The sequence below is a fragment of the Jaculus jaculus genome, chromosome 9 (genome assembly GCF_020740685.1).
Source record: "Jaculus jaculus isolate mJacJac1 chromosome 9, mJacJac1.mat.Y.cur, whole genome shotgun sequence".
NCBI classification, from domain to species: Eukaryota; Metazoa; Chordata; class Mammalia; order Rodentia; family Dipodidae; genus Jaculus; species Jaculus jaculus.
The window spans coordinates 40,392,425-40,413,239 of record NC_059110.1 but is presented as its reverse complement, the minus strand read 5'-3'; the positions used below and the strand labels follow the sequence as shown (position 1 = coordinate 40,413,239).

The following is a 20,815-nucleotide window of genomic DNA, read 5'->3' as shown; positions in this document are numbered from 1 at the left end:
CTTTGTGCATGTGGCTTTACATGGGTACTTGGAAATTGAACCTGAACTATCAGGCCTTGTAAGCAAGCACCTTCAATTGCTGAGCCATCTCCCCAGCCCTAATTTATTATTTAAATATACAAGTATGCTCATAGACTCCCATGTTTAATGGCCTCAGTGTCCCATCCCCAGTTGCTTTAATAATTGCTGCTTAGGGGCTGGAGAGATGGCTTAGCTGTTAAGCACTTGCCTGTGAAGCCTAAGGATCCCGGTTCAAGGCTCGATTCCCCAGGACCCACGTTAGCCAAATGCTCAAGGGGGCGCATGCATCTGGAGTTCGTCTGCAGTGGCTGGAAGCCCTGGTGCGCCCATTCATTCTCTCTCTATCTCTATCTGCCTCTTTCTCTGTGTTGCTCTCAAATAAATAAATAAAAATAAACAAAAAAAAATGCTGCTTACCTTGCCTATCACTGGAATAGTCACCTGGAATTTTTTTTTTTTTTTTTTTGAGGTGAGGTCTTTCTGTAGACCAGGCTGACCTGGAATTCACTATGTAATCTCAGGGTGGTCTTGAACTCACAATGATCCTCCTGCCTCTGCCTTCCAAGTGCTGGAATTAAAGGCATGCGCCATCACGCCTAGCTGAGATTTTTTTAAAATAAATGGTTTTATTTATTTGTGTGGGTGGGAGAGAGGAGAAGAAAAGTATGAGTGTGCCAGGACCTCTTGCTGCTGTAAACCATCTTCAGATGCAAGTGTGACATTGCATATATGGCTTTATGCCGGTACTGTGTAATTGAAGCCAGACTAGGAGGCTTTACAAGCAAATATCTTCAACTGCTGAGCCATCTCCCAAGCCACGGATTTTTAAAAATTGCATCCTAGGTGCTGAAGAGATGGATTATCAGTTAAGCACTTGCCTGTGAAACCTAAGGACCCCAGTTCAAGGCTTGATTCCCCAGGACCCATGTAAGCAGTTGTACAAGGTGACACATGGATCTGGAGTTCATTTGCAGTGGCTGAAGGCTCTAGTGCACCCATTCTCTCTATCTGCATCTTTATCTGCCTCTCTCTCTCTCATATAAAAATAAATAAAATGTTTTTAAATTAAAAAAAAAATTGCATCCTAGACCCTCGTGGCCATATACTTGGTTCAGTATGTCTATAGGAGGAATGTTGGGATCCATATTTTTCAAAGAAGATTTTGAAGAACAATTAAATATGCTTCTATAGGATAAAAGTTCTAAGACCCTTCATGGCATCAGAGTTCTTCATTTCTCCACATCTTACCCCTCCCTCACCTGTGCTTCCTTTTTGGCTATTCATCATGAACTTAGGCCCATCTCTGTATTCCTGCTGTGCCCTGCATCTGGTACATCACCCCATACACTGTTCTACCCACAGACTAAGCCACCCTCTTCTGTGAACAAGCCTCCTCAGAATTCCCCAGGAGTTCTCACTGTCCTTAGAGTCTCTATAGCTTTCTTCTCTATGTCACATAGATGCCATTTGTTTGCTTATACTGGTGTCTTCTGTGGCTTTCTTTGTGTCCCAGTGTCTGTCAAAGACCTGACACTGGGCTGGAGAAATTGCTTAGTGGTTAAGCTCTTGCCTGTGAAGCCTAAGGACCCCGGTTGATTGCCCAGGACCCAAGTTAAGCTAGATGCACAAGGGGGCACATGCATCTGAAGTTTGTTTGCAGTGTCTAGAGGCCCTGGTGTGCCCATTCTCTCTATTATTTATCTGCCTCTTTCTCTCTGTCAGTTGCTCTCAAATACATAAATAAAAATAAACAACAACAAAAAAGCCTCAGTTTCTCTTAAAAAAAAAAAAAAAGGACCTGACACTCACCAGCATACAGAAAGCAATTATGAATGTTAGCTGGTGTCAAGTGCCAGATACTGAAAAAAGGACTTCTCCATGATACAGAATCAGTGATTCTCCCTCAGTGTGTTTAGGCCCTGAACTGAGGGCCTATGTCTCACCTGTGCTGTTCTGTTGTATAACCTACCTGGATGGATATACAAGTAGCACTGAGGTGTCCTAGCTGTCTCCTAGGACTGCAAGGCTTCTGTGATTTGGAGTCACAGAATGATGGGTGAAAATTGATCTAAGGGTGATGAGCATTTCCTTTCAAACCTCTCATATCTGATCTGAGGAGAACTCATCAGGTCATCAGACCCCAACACTAATTCTATAATGTTAAGAAAGTGACATGACTTTGCCAGCTATTTTCTGAAATTCACGAAACATGACATCGTTTACAGCATCATGTAAAGCAGATGTTCTACTCTTATGTCCCTCAAGCCCAAGGAGCATGGTGGGGAGTAGAAATTGTTCTCATGTAGTGAGCCTACCTCACTAAAGGCTTCTTTCATCTGTCCTTCCACAAGCAAACTGATGCTGGGAGCTGATCTCATATCTAAAATGCAGGTTTAGCTTTAAAGAAGGTGCTTGCTAAAAGAAAGCCCTGTAAAGACTAAGAGAGAAAAGCTAAGTTACCCAGAGGGCAATTAAGAAGAAGAAGGGGGAAACCTCAAACAATAGAGTTATATTGTACTGTTAGGAAACTACCGGTCTCAAAGGTGAAAGTGTCATTTTACAATCTCAGGCTCTGCCCCACAGGAAGTGTTGTTAGCTCTGTATCCTAATTTGGTTATGTTCCTGTAGAAATGTTGAACCCCTCCACAGGGAAACAGAAACTCGGCCATTCAGGAAGCTAGCTTCTGAAAAACAGTTGTAGCTCAGTGTGGCTGCAAGTGGCTGGCTGGAGGCAGCTAGAGAGAAAACCTGCTCCTCATTAGCCAGCCAAGCCGGCAGACACTTCTCTCCAGACACCATGCGAGGCAGAAGGTTGCCCTTGGATGTTCAGATTATCTACTGTGCCAGACCTGACCAGGAGCCTTTCGTGAAGGTAGGCAGGAGTGTGTCCCCGAGAGAAACAAAGGTGCTCGAGCTTTCTGTGATCCACAACACAACGTGTTTTGAACTTCCTTCTAGTTAGGAAGACTGGCTGGCATTTCGCCCAGAACAGGTCATTCTGTTTGTTGCGGAGATGGATATGGTGTGGTTGTCCCTTTTGGTGAAATCAGAAACCTATACTTGAGTTTTTGTTCCACATCCTCATTTTGTACCTATTAGTAAATTGTAGAATTTGCCAGTAATAGTTTTCTAGAAATTTCATAATTATTCAGTGATTGAACCAGAATTTAAGAGGAATAAAATATTGATTGTTATTAAAGGTGAGGACTTTGGTAGTTCATAAACTCAGCTATAATTAAATAATAAATGTTGTGTATAGTTCCTCTCAGTTTAGAAGGGAATGTTTTGTGTATTTCTGAATTTATACAAAGAGTCGTTACCTAGTTATGCTTCAGAGTAAAGCTTCCTGCTTCTAGTTTTGCTCCTGGTAACTGTTATCACTCATTATTTCTATTAGCCTTGGTTGCTATGTACACAACCAGGAAGCTTGATTAAAAACTGTTCTTATCTTTCCAAGCTCCCTGTTTTTAGAAGGCTTACTGAAGGGCCCTTGATTATATTTCCTTTACAATTTAAATTTAGATGCTGGCTAAAGGAACTGATTTAGAGCCTTTTAGAGGGTAAAATTGTGTGTGGTTATGAGCAGTTCTCACTCAAGGACTGAGCAATCAGCAGTAACAAAACTAGAATGCTCATGACTTTAAACCATGCATATTAAAAGCTCCAGCTGTCGTGTCTTAAATTCTGCATTTGTTTCGGGTTTGAAAAATTAGCCATTTCCTCAATGTCTTGTTCATGTCTCTCCTGCTACCAATTCTCTGCCTTGTCAGGCAGTTGTGTGGCTGAGACAGTTTTGATGAAAAGCAAAACACAGCCTTCACCCAGGCTGTTCTTCTCCTTGCCTCAGATCATCACCATTGAGGAGGCGAAGCGCAGGAAGAGCACGTGCAGCTACTATGAGGACGACGAGGACGAGGGGCTGCCCATCCTGCAGCCCCACAGTGCTCTTCTTGAGAACATGCACATTGAACAGGTGAGTTCTCCCAGGAGTGAGGACAGGGTCATTCAGGCTTTACGTCAGACTTCTTATCCCTACCAGGGTAAAGGACAGCTGGGCCAGGAAAGCAGAAACCTGGCAGCCTATCCACAGCTGGCATCTCTGTCTGTTTCTGAAAGGCTACAGCAGCTTCTCCATGGCCTTCCTGGGAATGTAAGGAGAGAGTTAGACATTAGCATCTTTCTTACAGTCTTGAAAAAGATCATTTCTGAGATTTTAAAAAAAGTACTCTACCACAGTTCTAATGCACCCAAAGTGGATCAAAATTTATTCTGGTGATTATTGCAGAGTTCTGTGGCTAGATATACTTTCTTACTTTGTGAGAAACCCCCACATCCAGGAAAGATTTTCCTTTCTTGATAATTGGCTGTGTGTACTTTGTATTTTCTGAAAACTTGTCAGTTGAATTGTATGAAATAGTTTTCTATGTGTATATCTAAAGTGTATTAAGGAATATCTTTTAGTTCTTTCATCAGTTAGCTTAAGAATCCAAGTTTTAGAAACCTTAAAATATAGAGTCAAGGAAAGCCAAGAAACTTAACCAAGCAGCTCTAGAGGTGGGGTTTGTGCTGCCACTGAAGGGCTAACTTTAAACACTCTGGATACATAGTCACTCCATTCTTCTTTGGTAATATTTTTGGAGACATGTACATTTTGGTATTTATGGTAGCAAAGTTTAAGCTGAATGCATATGAAATATGCCAGTATGAGCCAGGTGTGGTGGCGCACGCCTTTAATCCCAGCACTCGGGAGGCAGAGGTAGGAGGATCGCTGTGAGTTCAAGGCTACCCTGAGACTCCATAGTGAATTCCAGGTCAGCCTGGGCTAGAATGAGACCTTACCTCGAAAAACCAAAAAAAAAAAAAAAAAAAGAAATATGCCAGTATGAAGTGGACAGAGTCCCTCTGAACCTATGACAGTTTTAAAAAGAACAACTGGAAAAATGTGAATTGTTTAAACAAAGATTTGTGCATCTTGCTCTGGGTGTTCCTTCAAATAAACAGTCGCATACTGTCTAAGGATACTTTATGATGATCACATATATGACCTGGTGCACTGTAGCCAGCTTAGTTTGTTTCAGTGACATGCACACTACCACCGAATTGCCTAACAACAATTTCTCAGCATGCATGTCCACCAATGAACACAGTGACATTAAAAGCCCATTTTCAGGTCTGAGGGGTGGAAGCATGCCCTGGACAGCATCCTTGCCAAGGGATACGCTGTCCAGCAAGGATTTCCTTCTGTTTACGGGCTCATGTTGCCAAACGTTTGCCAAAGCAAAGGGAATCCGCATGGAAGTACATGAACCTTGAGTCTTGAGCCACAGACACTATTTCCAGCTGCCTCACTCATGACTGACTGGTGGTGGAGCTGTCTGTTTACATCTCCTTCCTTGGATTGGCAGCTGGCCCGACACCTTCCAGCCAGGGTGCAGGGATATCCATGGAGACTAGCCTACAGCACATTAGAACATGGAACCAGCTTGAAAACTCTCTATAGAAAATCAGCATCGCTCGATAGTCCTGTCCTGCTGGTCATCAAAGATATGGATAACCAGGTGAGATCTGTTCCTCTTATCAAGAATATGCTTTGTTTCTTGCTTTGTCTTGAGACAGAATTGCACAAAGCCAGAGTTACTATGTAGCTAAGAATGACTTTCAACTTCAGATCCTCTCTACTCCACTTCTTGAGTGCTGTAATTATAGGGATGCACCACCACATGTTTATGGGGTGCTGGGAATTGAACTCAGGGCCTTGTACATACATGCTAGATAAACTTCGACCAGCTGCACAACACTCAGTCCTGAACACATTTTAGTGATGATTTTCACACCTAAAAAATAGCAGATTGTGCAATACTCTCCTGTTGTCCAGACTCCCAGCCAGCCGGATTTTGTCACAATTTGCTTCATTGTTTTCTTTTGTCATTGTTTTTCTTTCCTTGGATGAGGTCTTTAAACAAATACATGTGTGTGTGTACACACACACACACATATTTATATACACATACTCCAGATACATGCACCACATTGTGTATCTGGCTTTACATGGGTACTGGGAATTTGAACATGGATCTGTAGGCTTTGCAAACAAATGGCTGTAATCACTGAGCAATCTCCCCAGCCCCTATGCTGAGGACTTTAAAAAAAATATTTTTTTATTATATATGGACATACTTAGTATGTAAACAACACTTGATGGTAACATCCTTTCCCTCATCCCTGACCCTTTCAAAAGAGGCTCTCCTTATTGAGGTTACAGGTCAACTCCATGGAGATTGTGGGTCATGCATTGTGCAGGCAGTAGTCAGTAATGGGCGTGAGGCAATGTCTCTGTGCATAATGTCCCAATTTGTGGCCACTCTTATGCAAAATTCCATGTTGGGTGCATTTTAAGTCTGTTTCAGTTACGGGCTCGTAGTAGCCTCTGGATCTTTGTTTTGGTAGGTGTTGAGTGTCCTCGGTGTCTATCTCCTTCACCCTTGTGCTAATGTCAGGTTCACTAAGAAAGCAGCACTCTTGCTCATTTCCATAATTCCTCTGTGGTTTCAGCTGGGACCAGGGTAAAGTGTGGTGGGTAGTTTATCTCCTCAGGTCAAGCACCCATATGAAAATGAGAAGCCGAATCTCCAACAGAGAGTGAAGTTAGCACTGGTTAAATGGGATAACCATTATTAATTTAGAGAGAATATAAAGGGTGTAGACCCTATTATTAGCCAAAGATTAGTGGGAGCTTGACATTGGAAAGCAAAATTGTTATGTGGATATGATTCTGTTTTGTTTCCTAGTTCCAGATATGGTTTCCTTCCCACTGAGTGGATTCATTAGACAATCCAAGAGCATTTGGTTACGCACCATAGCTGTGTGCTACTATTGCACTTGTGTGAGCATCACAGCTGGTTGTTTGCTTCTGAGTCGCTTAGACTTTGAGTTGCTCGCACAGATCTTGGCTACTTTCCCCCATTAGCCCATGTAGCCCCTTTTAGCACTAGATGGGCTATCTGGGGACTGATTCTCTTCTGGATTCCAACCAGGTCTCTCCAGGGTCCATGCCAACAGTATATGGTGTCTTCTGTAGTAGGGTCTTACCATACTAACCTCTGCTGAGTAATCAAGTGCTCTGACAGAAGTTTGTTTTGTTTGCTTTGGGAGACCTTGTAGATCTCTCCAATCAACAGCTCCTTGTGGATGTAGACCACTTCCTGGTACAGGGAATTATAGATCAGCACCAAGGGAAAAGAAAAAAGGAAAAGACAGAAAAAAAAAAAAAAAAAACTAGGAGAAATTTAAAGTTAGGCTTTATCTCACCCTCTCCAGGGCCCTCCAATTCAGGTGCTTCCTATAAGGTCCTTTTGAGGATTCAATGTTTCAGTCTAACTCCCAAGATGAAAGATTCTATGATACCAATTCAATTTGGGCTCAGTTTTGTGTCGTCCCCCCCCCTCACCCTTCCCCTTCCCCCAAGCCCTACCCTCCCTATCCAAGCCTTGAGATGCCGTTCAGGTATGTCAGCTACTTGGGCTGATCTAGGTTAGGAACTGTAGATGAGTGGGATCATGTGATGATTGTCTTTCTTTGATTGTGTAGATTCACTTAGTAGGATCTGTTCCAAGTTCAACCATTTTTCTACAAATTTCATTTTGTCATTTTTTTTTCTTACTGCTGAGTAGAATTCCATTGTGTTGATATACCACATCTTGATTATCCATTCATCCAATAATGGGCACCTGGGTTGATTCCAGCTCTTAGCTATTATGAATTGAGCAGCTATAAACATGGTTGAGCAAATATCTCTGAACTGAGATGTGGAGCTTTTAGGGTAAATGCCCACTAAGAGAATAACAGGGTCCATTGGTAACTCTATATTCATCCTTTTCAGTAGTCTCCAAATTGATTTCCATAGTGGTTGTACCAGCTTACATGCCCACCTACAGTGAATGAGTGTTCCTGTTTCTCCACATCCTCACCAACATTTTTCATTTTATTTTTTAATGTTTGCTATCCTTACTGGGTAAGGTGGAATCTCATAGTTGTTTTAGTTTGCATTTCCCTAATAGTTAGGGATGTTGAACATTTTCTTAAGTGTGTGTTTGTCATTTGCAATTCTTCCTCTGAGAACTCCCTGTTCAGTTCTCTGCTGTACTTTTGGAGTGGGATGTTTGCTTTTTTACTGTGTATTTTTATGAGTTCTTTATAGATTCTAAATATTAAGCTTCTGTCAATGGAATAGCTGGCAAAGATTTTTCTCCCATTCAGTGGGTAATCTATTGGTTCTGCTTATGGTATGTTTGTCTGTGAAAAAGCTTTTTAGCTTCATGAAAACCCATTGGTTGAGTGCTTGTTTAAATTCCTGGGCTATTGGAGTTTTGTTCAATAAGTCTTTTGCCAGTCCTGTATTGTGGAGCATGCCTCCTATTTATTCTTCCAATAGGAAAAGAGTTTCAGGTCTTATATTGAGGTCTTTAATCCATTTGGGCTTGATTTTTATGTTTGGTGAGTTGAGTGGGTCTAGTTTCATTTTTCTATATATGGTCATCCAATTTGTCTAACACCATTTTTTGAAGATGCTGTCTTTTATCTAATCTACATTATTGGCACCTTTGCCAAAGATCAAGAGGCTGTAGTTACTTGACCTAAGGTTTGGATCTTTAATTCTGTTCCATTGGTCTATGTTTCTGTTTTTTTTCCAGTACCATGCTGTTTTTGTCACCATGGCTTTGTAATATAGCTTTAGGTTAGGTATGGTGATATTTCCAGAGTTTTTTTTTTTTTTCCTGAGAATATATTTGGATATCTGAGGCCTGCTGCCATTCCATATGAATTTTAGATCATTTTTTCAATCTCTGTGAAGAATGATGCTGGTATTTTTATTGTGATTGCATTAAATCTGTATATTGCTTTTGGTAGAATTGCCATTTTCTTTCTTTTTAAAAATATTTTAATTTTAATTTATTTGACAGGAAGAGGGGGAGAGAGAGAGAGAGAATGGAGAATGGGCATGCCAGGGCCTCCAGCCACTGCAGACCTACTCCAGACACACGTGCCTCTTTGTGCATCTGGCTAATGTGGGTCCTGGGGAATGAAACCAAGGTCCTTTGGCTTTGCAGGCAAATAAATGTCTTAAACACTAAGCCATCCCTCCAGCCCAGAATTGCCATTTTCACAATATTAATTCTACCTATCCAGGAGCATGTGAGGTCTTTCCATCTTCTCAACTCCTCCTTGATTTCTTTTCTGTGTTCTTTTATGTTTTCATTATATAGATCTTTCATACCCTTGATTAGTGTTATTCCAAGATATTTAATTTTTTTGTTGTTATTGAAAATGGGATAACCTCACTGATTTCTGTGTCTGTATATTTGTCCTTTGCATATAGAAAAGCTACTGATTTTTGTGCACTGATTTTGTATCCTGCCACTTTACTGAAGGAATTTATCACCATTAGAAGTTTTGAGATGGAGATGGAGACTTTCAGGTCACTTATATACAGGATCATGACATCTGCAAATAGTGCTAATTTGACTTCTTCCTTTCCAATTGGATCCCTTTAATTTCTTTCTCCTGTCTTATTGCTTGAGCTAGTATGTCTAGTATTATATTGAAGAGAATTGGGGAGAGTGGGCACTTCTGTCTTGTTCCTGATTTCAGCTGGAACTCCTTGAGTCTTTCCCCATTAAGGATTGTTTGGGCTTTAGGCGCTTTATAAATAGCCTTTTTGTGTTGAGATATAAACCCTCCATAGCTGTTCTTTCCAGTTTTGATCATGAAGTGGTGTTGTGTTTTGTCTAAGGCCTTCTCTGCATCAATTGAGATGATCATGTGGTTCTTATGGTTAAGTTTATTTATGTGGTGTATTACATTGACTAATTTTCTGTATGTTGAACCATCCCTGCATCCTTGGGATAAAGCTTACTTGGTCAAGGTGGATAATGCTTTTCATGTGTTGTTGAATTTGGTTTGCAAGGGTTTTGTTCAGGATCTTTGCATCTAAGTTCCTTAGGGATATAGGCTTATAGTTTTCTTGTTGCATCTCTGTCTGGTTCTGGAATTAGGGTGATGCTAGCTTCATAAAAGGAGTTGAGGAAGATTCCCTGGTTTCTGATTATGCCAAACAGTTTGAGAAGAATTGGTTTCAGTTACTCAATGCAGGTCTGATAGAATTTGGCTAAGAAGTCATCTGGTCCTGAACTTTTCTTTTTTGGGGGAGGAAGGCTTTTGATTACCTTCTCAATCTTCATGGATGTGATCTGTTTTTTTAGGAGATTAATCTGCTCTGGGTTTAGTGTTGTTAGGTGTTATGTATTTAGGAATTCATCCGTTTTCTTCCAAATTATTCAGTTTTGTGAAGTACAGGTTTTGGAAGTATGCCCTGATGATTCTTTCAATTTCATTGATGTCTGTAGTGATCTCTCCTTTTTTGTTTCTGATTTTGTTAATTTGGGACTTCCCTTTTTTTTTTTCCTTTTTTGTTTGACCAAATTGGACAGGGTTTATCAATCTTGTTTATATTTTTCAAAGAACCAGCTCTTCATTTCATTGATTTTTTTTTGAAATGGTTTTCTTAGTTTCCAATTCATTAATTTCTACTTTAATATTGCTTATATCTTTCTGTCTGGATCTCTTTGGGTTGGATTCTTCTTGTTTTTCTAGGGCCTTTAGGTAGTCAGGTTATTAATTTGGGCCTTCTCTGTCATTGTAATGAAGGCCTTTAGCACTATGAATTTTCCCCTTAAGACTGCCTTCATTGTGTACTGAATGTTTTGCTAAGTTGTGTTTTCATTATCATTAAATTCTAGGAATTTTACAATTTCTAATCATATCTAATCAGTACCTGTTCTATACAGGAATATGAGAAGTTGATCTCTATTATCTAAACTGCTTAGGATAAGCAGTGTTTTGAAATTTAGATTTTGTATATGGGACATCTTGGGGATAGGATCAAGATTGCTTCATAACACTGTGTGTATCCTGAAGTAACTTCACATAATGTTTTAATAATTATGTTCCTGAAACATAGTCATTGGGTGTGGTGAGGTGCATACCTTAATACCAGCACTCGAGAGGCAGAGGTAGGAGTATTGCCATGAGTTCAAGACTAGCCTGAGACTACATAGTGAATTCCAGGTCAGCCTGGTATACAGTGAGACCCTACCTCAAAAAACAAAACAAAAAAATCACCAGAAAAACAGTTTTTTGGTGCCAGTTTTTCTACCTGTGGCACCATGTTGGCATTCTAAATGTTTTGGATTTGGGAGATTTTTCACACTGTAGTGTTTACTTGGAACCTTGCAGTGAAGCACAGAATTTTTATATTGACAACATTTCCACCTCTAAATGAGCCACATACATGGGATTATTTTAAGAGAAACTTAACCATGTTGTCATAATTAGTCTTGGGAAGCATTGTGGGCCAGATGAAGTTACTGAAATATGCTCTGTGACTATATTGTAGTATTAAGAGTATGAAGAGATGTCTTTTCCTGCAAATCCTAAGGATCCAGGTTCAATTCCCCAGTACCCTCATAAGCCAGATACACAAGGTGGCACATGCATCTGGATTTATTTGTGGTGGCTATAGGCCCTGCCATGCACATTCTCTCTCTCTCCATCTGCCCCCCCAAAAAAATAAATAAAATATTTCAAAAACAAAAGTGTCAGGAGGAGAGTAGCTGTTCTCATTTTAGTTATTTCCTGATTGATGACATTTTGTTTATCGATGACCCAAGCTGAATGGGTATAAGCAAGACAGAAATGAAAATAACACAGAAAATTTTTTGACATGAAATTCCTCAGAGATGATGAAATGTTTGGAAAGTTGGGTGCTATGTTTTGGGTAAAGTATGGCTAGACACACAACCTCACACAAAAACATAATATATTAGATTTCTGTGTGTTTGCTGATGAGAAGGCTGGGGAAATGGCTTGGTGGTTAAAGGAGCCTATCTGTTTCTTGATGATATCAAACTTGGGGAACGGGATGGCCCACACTGAGCAGATCCTGATGAAGCACAGTTTCACAAGCTTTCTGTCAGCAGTGATCATGGAGGAGGCCTGCAGCTGAAGCTGCCTGTTTGTCAGGAAATGGAATTTTATGCATCTTGGGTCCTAGAGATCCAAGTGCTGGTTGAAGACACTTTGGCATTAGCACTCTACCCCCAGGGAAAGAATGTGGCTTTGCTGTTTGTGGAAGCATGCTAGAAAACATCTATAATTTATCTGAAGGTAACTTAAATTTTAACATAAAACTATTACAATGAGAGTGCTGAAAAATCATTCCACAGTGACAGTACCATGACTGGAGAAATTAAAACACAACACTCCTTTCAAGTGTCTGGAAATTGCCCCAAGGGCATACAGCAAGCTAAGAACTGCTTCTTCAAAAAAATCTAATAAATCTCAGTAATCACAATGAAATTCTTTGGTATTAGAGACACAACCCACTTCTCACCTCTCAAGAGCCCACAGTTCATTCAGACTGCTATACACTAAGTGAGACAAAGACCAAAGACTATTGCTGCTGACCAACATCCTGCTAAAAATGATTCCTCTGAGAATACAGATAGCTGTGTAGCCCATACTGCAGTTCAGTAGTTTAGAGAGTTTTTTCCAGGGGAAGAGGCAGCCATAGTACATGGAGCAATGGAGCTGTACCCAGGCTTTACTTTACAGGACTGTAGAGATGTTCAAGTCCCAGGGTATCTAGGAAACAATGAACATGTTGGTGGTAAACCATTTAGGAGGTAGGTAGGACCATGAAACCAGTAAACTGTGAACAATCTAGCTTACTAGTAAGAACCTGGAAAAGAGACAAGATAGAAAAATACATATGAATTTATGTAAAGATGGCTTAAGTTATTATTTAAAAATATTACTGTGGTGGTTTGATTCAGATGTCCCCCACAAACTTAAGCATTCTGAATACCAGATTCCCAGCTGATGTAGATTTGGGAATTAATGCCTCCTGGAGGGAGTGTATTGTTGGGGGTGGGCTTATGGGTGTTATAGCCAGTTTCCCTTTGCCAGTGTTTGGCACACCCTCCTGTTGCTATTGTCCACCTTATGTTGGCCAGGGGGTGATGTCCACCCTCTGCTCATGCCATCGTTTCCCCCTGTCATCGTGGAGCTTCCCCTCGAGCCTGTAAGACAAAATAAAGTTTTTTCCCAGAAGCTCCTCTTGGTTGCATGATTTCTACCAGCAATGTGAACCTGACTGTAACAATTACATATACAGAATATCCTTGGAGTCAGAATCAACTTCTTAGACTGGCCAAAGAAACTATCCCTGCAAAGGGATCTAACTGTAATTGAACCAGACTGGAGGCTAATTCACAATACAAGGAATTGCTAAAAATAACAGAATAACCATCAGCCATTAATAAAGCATGATTTATACAAATTTAACTTAAATGATGTATAAAAATGTTACTCCTATATGTCTGTATTTCACCTTCCCACTTTTTGTGGTACTGTTACCTATTATTTATACAATGCACATATACTTTAAAACCCCAAAATAAATTAAGATTACTGTTTTATAGTTTATGTTTACTAAAGTACTTGAGAACCAGGCATGTGGAACAGGCCATAATCCCAGTTCCTTAGGACAATGAAGGATCACAAGTAACATAATGTAAGACCTAACCTCAAAATAAAAAGGGGATAAGTGGGGCTGGGAATGTAGTTCAGTGATAGGGTGCTTTCCTAGTATGGGCAAGGTCCTGGCTTCTATCCTTAACACCACAAAAAAGTTGAACCAGAAAAGGAGAGCTATTATACTTTTATAGACTTATGTTATATTAACCTATATTTTATTATTTCTAGTTTATTCGTATGGATTTCTTTGTTCTATTATTGCTAAGCATATTACATTCTTATACATTGTAAGTCAAATATTACCAGTATACAAATACTGCTTTATGAACCTTTTTTCCTGGGTAAATTCATTGGAAAAAGGCCATAGACATTTTCTAGCATAATCCTAAGGCAGCAGATTTAACAAATAGCCCTAAAAGTAATTCCCAGTCTTAGATCTTAAATGGATTTCCATGGTTGCTAAGTGTGTGTGTGTGTGTGTGTGTGTGTGTGTGTAATACTTAGAATCTATAAAAAGCAAGAGTATGAAAGTCTTTCCCTATTTTAATCTGGAAGGGACCCACTTTTCTTCTGTTGAAGGGTTTCCATTTGGTAGGGCTGGAGATATGGCTCATTTGATAAAGTGCTTGCTTTGTAAGATCAGTACTGGGGAGGAGAAAGAGGAGGATTCCCTAGGGTATGTTGGCTAGATAGTCTATCCTCTAGCTGAATCAGTGAACTCCAGGTTCAGTGAGAGCCCCTGTCTTAAAAACTAAGGTTGAAAGCAGTTGAGGAAGATACTCAATGTCAACCTCTGGCCTCCACATGCACATGTGCACATGTGCTCCCCCTCTACACACATGTCAAAGGAAAGGTTTCCCGTGTCATTTTTGCTCATGGTTTAGCATCATGCCTTTTGAAAAAAGTAGATGCCTATCTGTTGTATTTTAATGGTTTCATTGATAGTTCTCTTTAAAATTTTTTTTGTTTATTTTTATTTATTTATTTGAGAATGACAGACAGAGAGGAGGAGGCAGATAGTGAGAGAGAGAGAAAGAATGGGGGTGCCAGGGCCTCCAGCCACTGTGGACAAACTCCAGATGTGTGCCCCCCCACATACATCTGGCTAACATGGGTCCTAGGGAATCGAGCCTCAAACAGGGTCCCTAGGCTTCACAGGCAAGCGCTTAACTGCTAAGCCATCTCTTTAGCCTGAAAGTGCTCTTTTTTAGACAATCATTTTTGTTATTGTGTACTTTACAGTATGAACATATTGCATATTTGGTTGAAAGTGCTCTTGAAGAAGGGAAAAGAATATTGCATACTTCATTATAATTTTGTTTTTCTTGTTCTTAGCAGCTCTAACATGTGGTACTTTAAGTAGAATTGGCGAAGAAGAGTACGTAGTGATTTTGATCCAATTAAAATATTTTTTAAAAATTGAGACATTTTTCAGATAACCTCCAGAAAAGCACTGTGTCTTATGTGGGATCTGGAGTGCAAGATACATGAATCACTGAGTGACATTTTCAAACTATGTGTGCTTACCCCTGTGGATTCTCACCTGGCACATACTTTCCAGGCCCTGAACAGGGAAGGAAGCTGAGGCAGTAGCCATACTGCCTCACTGGCAACATGGCTCCTTGTGAATGTGGGTCTCCTTCCCCCTCCCAACAAGAACCAAGAATCATTAATTTAAATATATCTTGATCACATTTAAATCCCACAATATTTTGGAGCCACTATTTTCTTAAAAGTTACTTGAAATTGAGTATATTGTTGAGTCATATTAAAGGTTTTTTATTTCTTTTAATACTCATTTGTTTATTTACTTGTTTATTTGAAAGGAGAGAGAAAAATACAAACCCCATATGCATGTGCCTTTATGCATCTGGCTTTACATGTGTACTAGAATCCAACTCAGAAGACCAGGATTTGCAAGCAAGCGCCTTTAACCACTGAGCCATCTCTCTAGCCCTGTGTTAAAGTTTTGACAAAAGTGGCTAACTCATCATTACAAATCAAAAGGGAGGAGAATTTGTTTCCCCTGGAGAAACATCCAGCCATGATTCCATGTGTACTCGTGCTATAATATCAGGAGGCTAAGACACAAGAATTGCTGTGAGTTTGGGGCTAGTTTTGGGTACATAGTGAGTTCCAGGCCAAGGTGGATATAGTGTGAGACCCTGTCTCAAAAATTCTAAATAAATAAATAAAGTTAGAGATGTGATTGTATCCTATCATTTCTGTGTACAAGACACATGTTTGTAACATCTTGAAAGGGCAGTTTGTCTCTCTACTGGACTTCAGCAGTGTTTTAAAATTGAGACAGTTTGTTGGTCTTTAACAGATGGCCTCTGATAGAGTTTCCTCACAGCAGGAAGCCTGGCCACATGGGCTCCAGTTAGAGCTGGCAATATTTTGTTTATTGCTTTGTTTGATATTTTCTTTTTGTCTTGTTTTTACTTGAGTTCCAATTTAGTAGCAACCTTTTCTGAAAGAGGTATAATGAGATCTTAAAACAAGATTGTGTCAAAATGTTTCAAAGTGTTTTTCTTTGGGAGATTTAGTTTTGCCCATAGGTAACATTACTGTTTTCTTTCATAGATTTTTGGAGCATATGCAACTCATCCCTTCAAGTTCAGCGACCACTATTATGGCACCGGAGAAACATTTCTGTATACATTTAGCCCCAATTTCAAGGTATTTGTATAGGTGATGTACCTGTTTTCCCAATGTCAAATAATCATCAGGGATGGGTGGGGTACTCAAATGCTGGGCCGGTAGCTGGCCCATAACCCCATTGGAACTAACTGGTCAGAGCCATGACTCCATGACTGTAGCACACAGACTGCTCTGGGTCATGCCTTGGGAACTGCTCAGTTTGAGTTACAGAGGGAAGCTCAGAGCTGGCATGTCATGGAAAGGTCTTTACCATTTCACTGTGGTTATCTCACTGAGTTACAGGCTAGGTCTGGCAGCCAGGAGCTTCCTTAGTCAGATGTGTGTTTCCTTTAGGCACCAGTTACATTTGATCAATGTGACCAAATACCTGACCAGAAGCAGTTTAAGGAAGGAAGAATTTATTTCACTGCCAGTCTAAGGTGACGATCCATCATGGCAGGGAAGGCCTGGCAGCAGAGGCATGAGCCAGCTGCCGCATTCAGTCCACAGTGAAGAGCAGCCATGACTGCTCGTGCTCAGCCAGCCCTCTTCTTCTGATACAGTTCAGGACTCCATCCCATGGAGTCGTGCTGCCTGCAGTCACAATGGGTCTTGCCACCTCAGCTAACCTTATCTAGAGAATTTTTCACAGGCATGCCCACAGGCTGGGTCCTGTTAAATTTTAGATTCTGTTAAACTGACAATCAGTATAAACCTTCACACCTTACATACTACAGTGCAAAGATCTTCCTCCCTACTCATTCTCCAGAGTCAAATTTCTTTTCTGTTTTGTGTTTTAATCCCTAGGTCTTTAAGTGGAGTGGTGAAAACTCCTATTTTATCAATGGAGACATAAGTTCTTTAGAACTTGGTGGTGGAGGGTAAGGTTTTTGTTGTTATTTTGTTGCTTGACCTGTTTTGATCCAAGTAATTAAAATCTTGGTGTCAGTTTTCTGCTTGTTTATTTGTTTGTTGAGGCAAGCCCAACAGACTGGCCTTTATTATGGAAGAGTGGGGGGAGAGAGAGAGAATTGGTGCTGTAGGGCCTCCAGCCACTGCAATGGAACTCCAGATGCATGTGCCCCCTTGTGCGCATGTGTGACCTTGTGTGCTTGCATCACTGTTCATCTGGCTTGTGTGGGCCAATGAGAGTTAAACATGAGTCCTTAGACTTCACAGGAAACATCTCAACCACCAAGCCATCTCTCCAGCCCAGTGTCAGTTATTTTAACTGGTCTAAGAAGCACAGATAAAATTATTTATTCATGTGCCTAAGAGAATCATACCATTTGTCTTTTTTAAGAGAAACCAAATGACTGCTTTTTCATTTTGTCAGCAGTTTAGACTCCTCTCTGTGGCATAAAGAAAATAGGGCTGGAGACATGGCTTAGCGGTTAGGTGTTCACCCGCAAAGCCAAAGGATCCTGGTTTACTTCCCCAGGACCCACATAAGCCAGATGCACAAGGGGGCACATTCATCTAGAGTTTCTTTGCAATGGCTGGAGGACCTGGTGTGCTCTCTCTCTTTCTCTCCCTCCCCCTCTACCTCTTTCTCTGTCTCAAATAAATAAATAAATAAAATATATTTTAAAAAAGAAAAGAAAACTGGGTAAGGAAAGATAGAAAGTGTGGTATGTATTAAGGTATTATTGTATGTACCTTTTTAAAACTTAAGCCTTTTAAAAAAATTATCTATTTTTATTTATTTATTAGAGTCAGAGAGAGGGAGAGATAGAGGAAGAGAGAGAGAGAGAGGGAGGGAAGGAGAGAATGGGTGTGCCAGGGCTTCTAGGCACTGTCAATGAACTCTAGACACACGTACCACCCTGTGCATCAGGCTTATGTGGGTTTGGGAGAATTGAACCTGGGTCCTTAGGCTTCACAGGCATGCATCTTAACTACTAAGCAATCTCTCCAGCCCTAAACTTAAACTTTTATTGTTTTATTTTATTTTTTATTTATGAGAGGTGGGGCAGGTAAAGAGAGAATGGATGTGCCAGGGCCTCCAGCCACTGCAAACTCCAGATGCATGTGCCCCCTTGTGCATCTGGCTTATGTGGGTCCTGGAGAATTGAACCTGGGTCATTTGACTTTTTAGGCAAGTACCTTAACTGCTAAGCCATCTCTCTAGCCCATATTTACCTTTTTTTCTGTACCTGTTTTCAGAGGACGATTTGGTTTGTGGCTAGACGCTGACTTATACCATGGACGAAGCAACTCTTGCAGCACTTTTAATAATGATATTCTTTCCAAAAAGGAAGACTTCATAGTTCAGGACCTAGAGGTATGGACATTCGAGTGACATTCAGGCTGCCTTACAATATAAGATGAAAAAGACTGGGTTAGATCAGTCCTCTTACAATTGTCTGGAAGATAAGCCACATCCCAGGCTGCCTCATTCTACCACAGTGCTTTCTTTCTGCCATCATCTCAACACTTCATCACACTGCAGAAAGATCCTGAAAAGTTCTTGTGGAGGGCAGACGCTGAAGAAAGATCTGAAGTTCAGATTATTGACAGACTTTATATTTCCACTTCTTCCAAATCCATGCAGTGAGGAACTAGAGTGTTTATAAATGTATGAGTTGAATGCAATTTTATTTTTGGTAACTGTGGAAAAAAAGATACTGTGGAAATATCTACATGCCTTGTGTATTTATCAGCATAATTTTCATTACCAAATGTACAGCTCTTGTTTGCCATGGAAAGTTGTCCAATTTAGAATTGAAAGGACATAGCACTTAAAGGGAATATATGATTTTTTAAAAATCTATTTATTATTTCTAGTATTTGTCTCATATGTGTTGCATTTTCTTTTAATGTGTCAAATCTGGAAATAAATGTATAAATTTTGTGCTATATTTGAAGAATAATTTCTTTGATTTGTATAGTTTTATATTGAACTTTTTTGTCCTGATTGCCCAAGGTAATAGGTCTTCAGCAGTGTACACACACACACACACACACACACACACACACGTTTATATATATGTGTATGAATTTTCAAAGCTCATTACCAATGTTCATTAATTTGTTCACTATAGACCAGCTTTTTATTTAGTCATAAAGAAGGTATACTAACTTATCCTAAGTGTGTTTGTGAAAGCAGAGTATACGAGTGTATACCATCTCTCTCTGTCATAAGTTGATATTTATAGCAAATGAAAACACTTATGAACATAGACGTGGAACAAATCCTTCTTTTGAAAGAAAAAATGTCTTGCTTCTTATAAAACCATGTATGTTAATAAGAAAGCCTGAGTTTTCTTAACTTTTTTTTTCCTAAATAACTTCCAAGTGTTTACATTAATGAGTAGGCCTCTGTTTTAAAAGGGACTGAGTCTTTAATTTATGATTTTTCAAGTCAAAACAATGTCAAATTGGACCACTTCTCTTGGTTTCTTGACTTTTGAGGAAAAATGCAAAGAATTGTATTCATACCAAAACTGAAAGAAAAAAGAATATCTATTTTTTAAAATATCAACTCCTTTTCACATCATAAAGTATCTTTTATTGAGAATAAGAAAACCTTGTTAAAAACTTAATATTAATTACCAGATTTTTTATGAAAGCCAAAGACTAATGGAAAAAAATTTAATAATAGCCAAAGTTGAAAAGTAGTCTATCACAAATTATTTCCCTAGTGAACTTTGACAGGAAAATTAATAGCAAATTAAATTTGCATATCTGATTTTTAAAAAGCATAGTTCTTCAAATCTCTTCTTTAAAGTATTATCCTTCTTCAGATTCTTTGTAAGTAAACAAATTGTCCAGTGGCCTCCTGTCAGATGATTGTACTACATTCCCATTTCATGCAAGTTTACATGAATGCTATAAAATTTTAAGTCTATAGCCTAGATACTTGTCACTCAAGTTCTTTGAAAACTCTTGATTAAAAATATATTGGTAATTTGGTCTTGGTCTGCTCATTAAAAGATGAGTTGGTGAGATACCAGGAAGGTCTCATGATGATTATGTTTACCATTTATGCCATTTGTAACCATATGCTATTAATGAACAAGAAGGTCATTTTGCATAATAGAGCACTCTTAACTAGTTTAGTCCATGATACTGTACTCGTGAGAGCATATCCAGATGCTGTGTTCTCTATTTAAACCAGTATTGTTCAATCAAAAATGTCACTTATGGATATTGACTATATGTAATGCAGTGCTATCCCAACATTTTCAATAAAGGAATTTATGCAGTCAGTGTGGTTTTCCCCTAAGATTCATTCCTTGGGTACTTTTTGAGCATGAGCATATCTTATAAACATTACAGGTTCAGTCCCAGGCCATTGCATCAAAACAAGTCTTACCAATTTTATTGTTTGTTTGTTTCCCAGTGCATATACAATTGAGACTAGTTTTTAGTCTGTTAGGCAAGCGGTAACATTACCATTACCATTATATTTAAAACAAAGAATATACAAATACCTTAATTTAAAAGACTTCATTTTAAAGTATGCAAATGATTAAAGGGGTTGTTGGAAAAATGGCATTGATACATTTGCCTGACACAAGGTTGCCACAAACCTTCCATTTGTAAAAAACTGTCA

At 39.5% G+C, this 20,815-nt stretch overlaps 1 protein-coding gene across 5 annotated transcripts in view; it reads left to right on the top strand.

The window, feature by feature from the left end:
• Positions 1–20,469, top strand: part of Ncoa7 (nuclear receptor coactivator 7) — a 155,013-nt gene extending 134,544 nt beyond the window's left edge. For 3 of the 5 annotated variants that reach the window (XM_045158354.1, XM_045158355.1, XM_045158353.1), the window contains exons 12-16: positions 3,869–3,994; positions 5,427–5,579; positions 16,201–16,296; positions 17,065–17,138; positions 18,424–20,469. In XM_045158354.1, coding sequence (XP_045014289.1) covers positions 3,869–3,994; positions 5,427–5,579; positions 16,201–16,296; positions 17,065–17,138; positions 18,424–18,559 — 585 coding nt within the window. In that variant the 3' untranslated portion in view covers positions 18,560–20,469. Of the gene's footprint in view, positions 1–2,728; positions 2,894–3,868; positions 3,995–5,426; positions 5,580–16,200; positions 16,297–17,064; positions 17,139–18,423 lie in introns of those variants that run through there. The other 2 variants (XM_045158357.1, XM_045158356.1) reach the window with 2 other exon arrangements.
• The last annotated feature ends 346 nt before the right edge of the window (positions 20,470–20,815 follow it).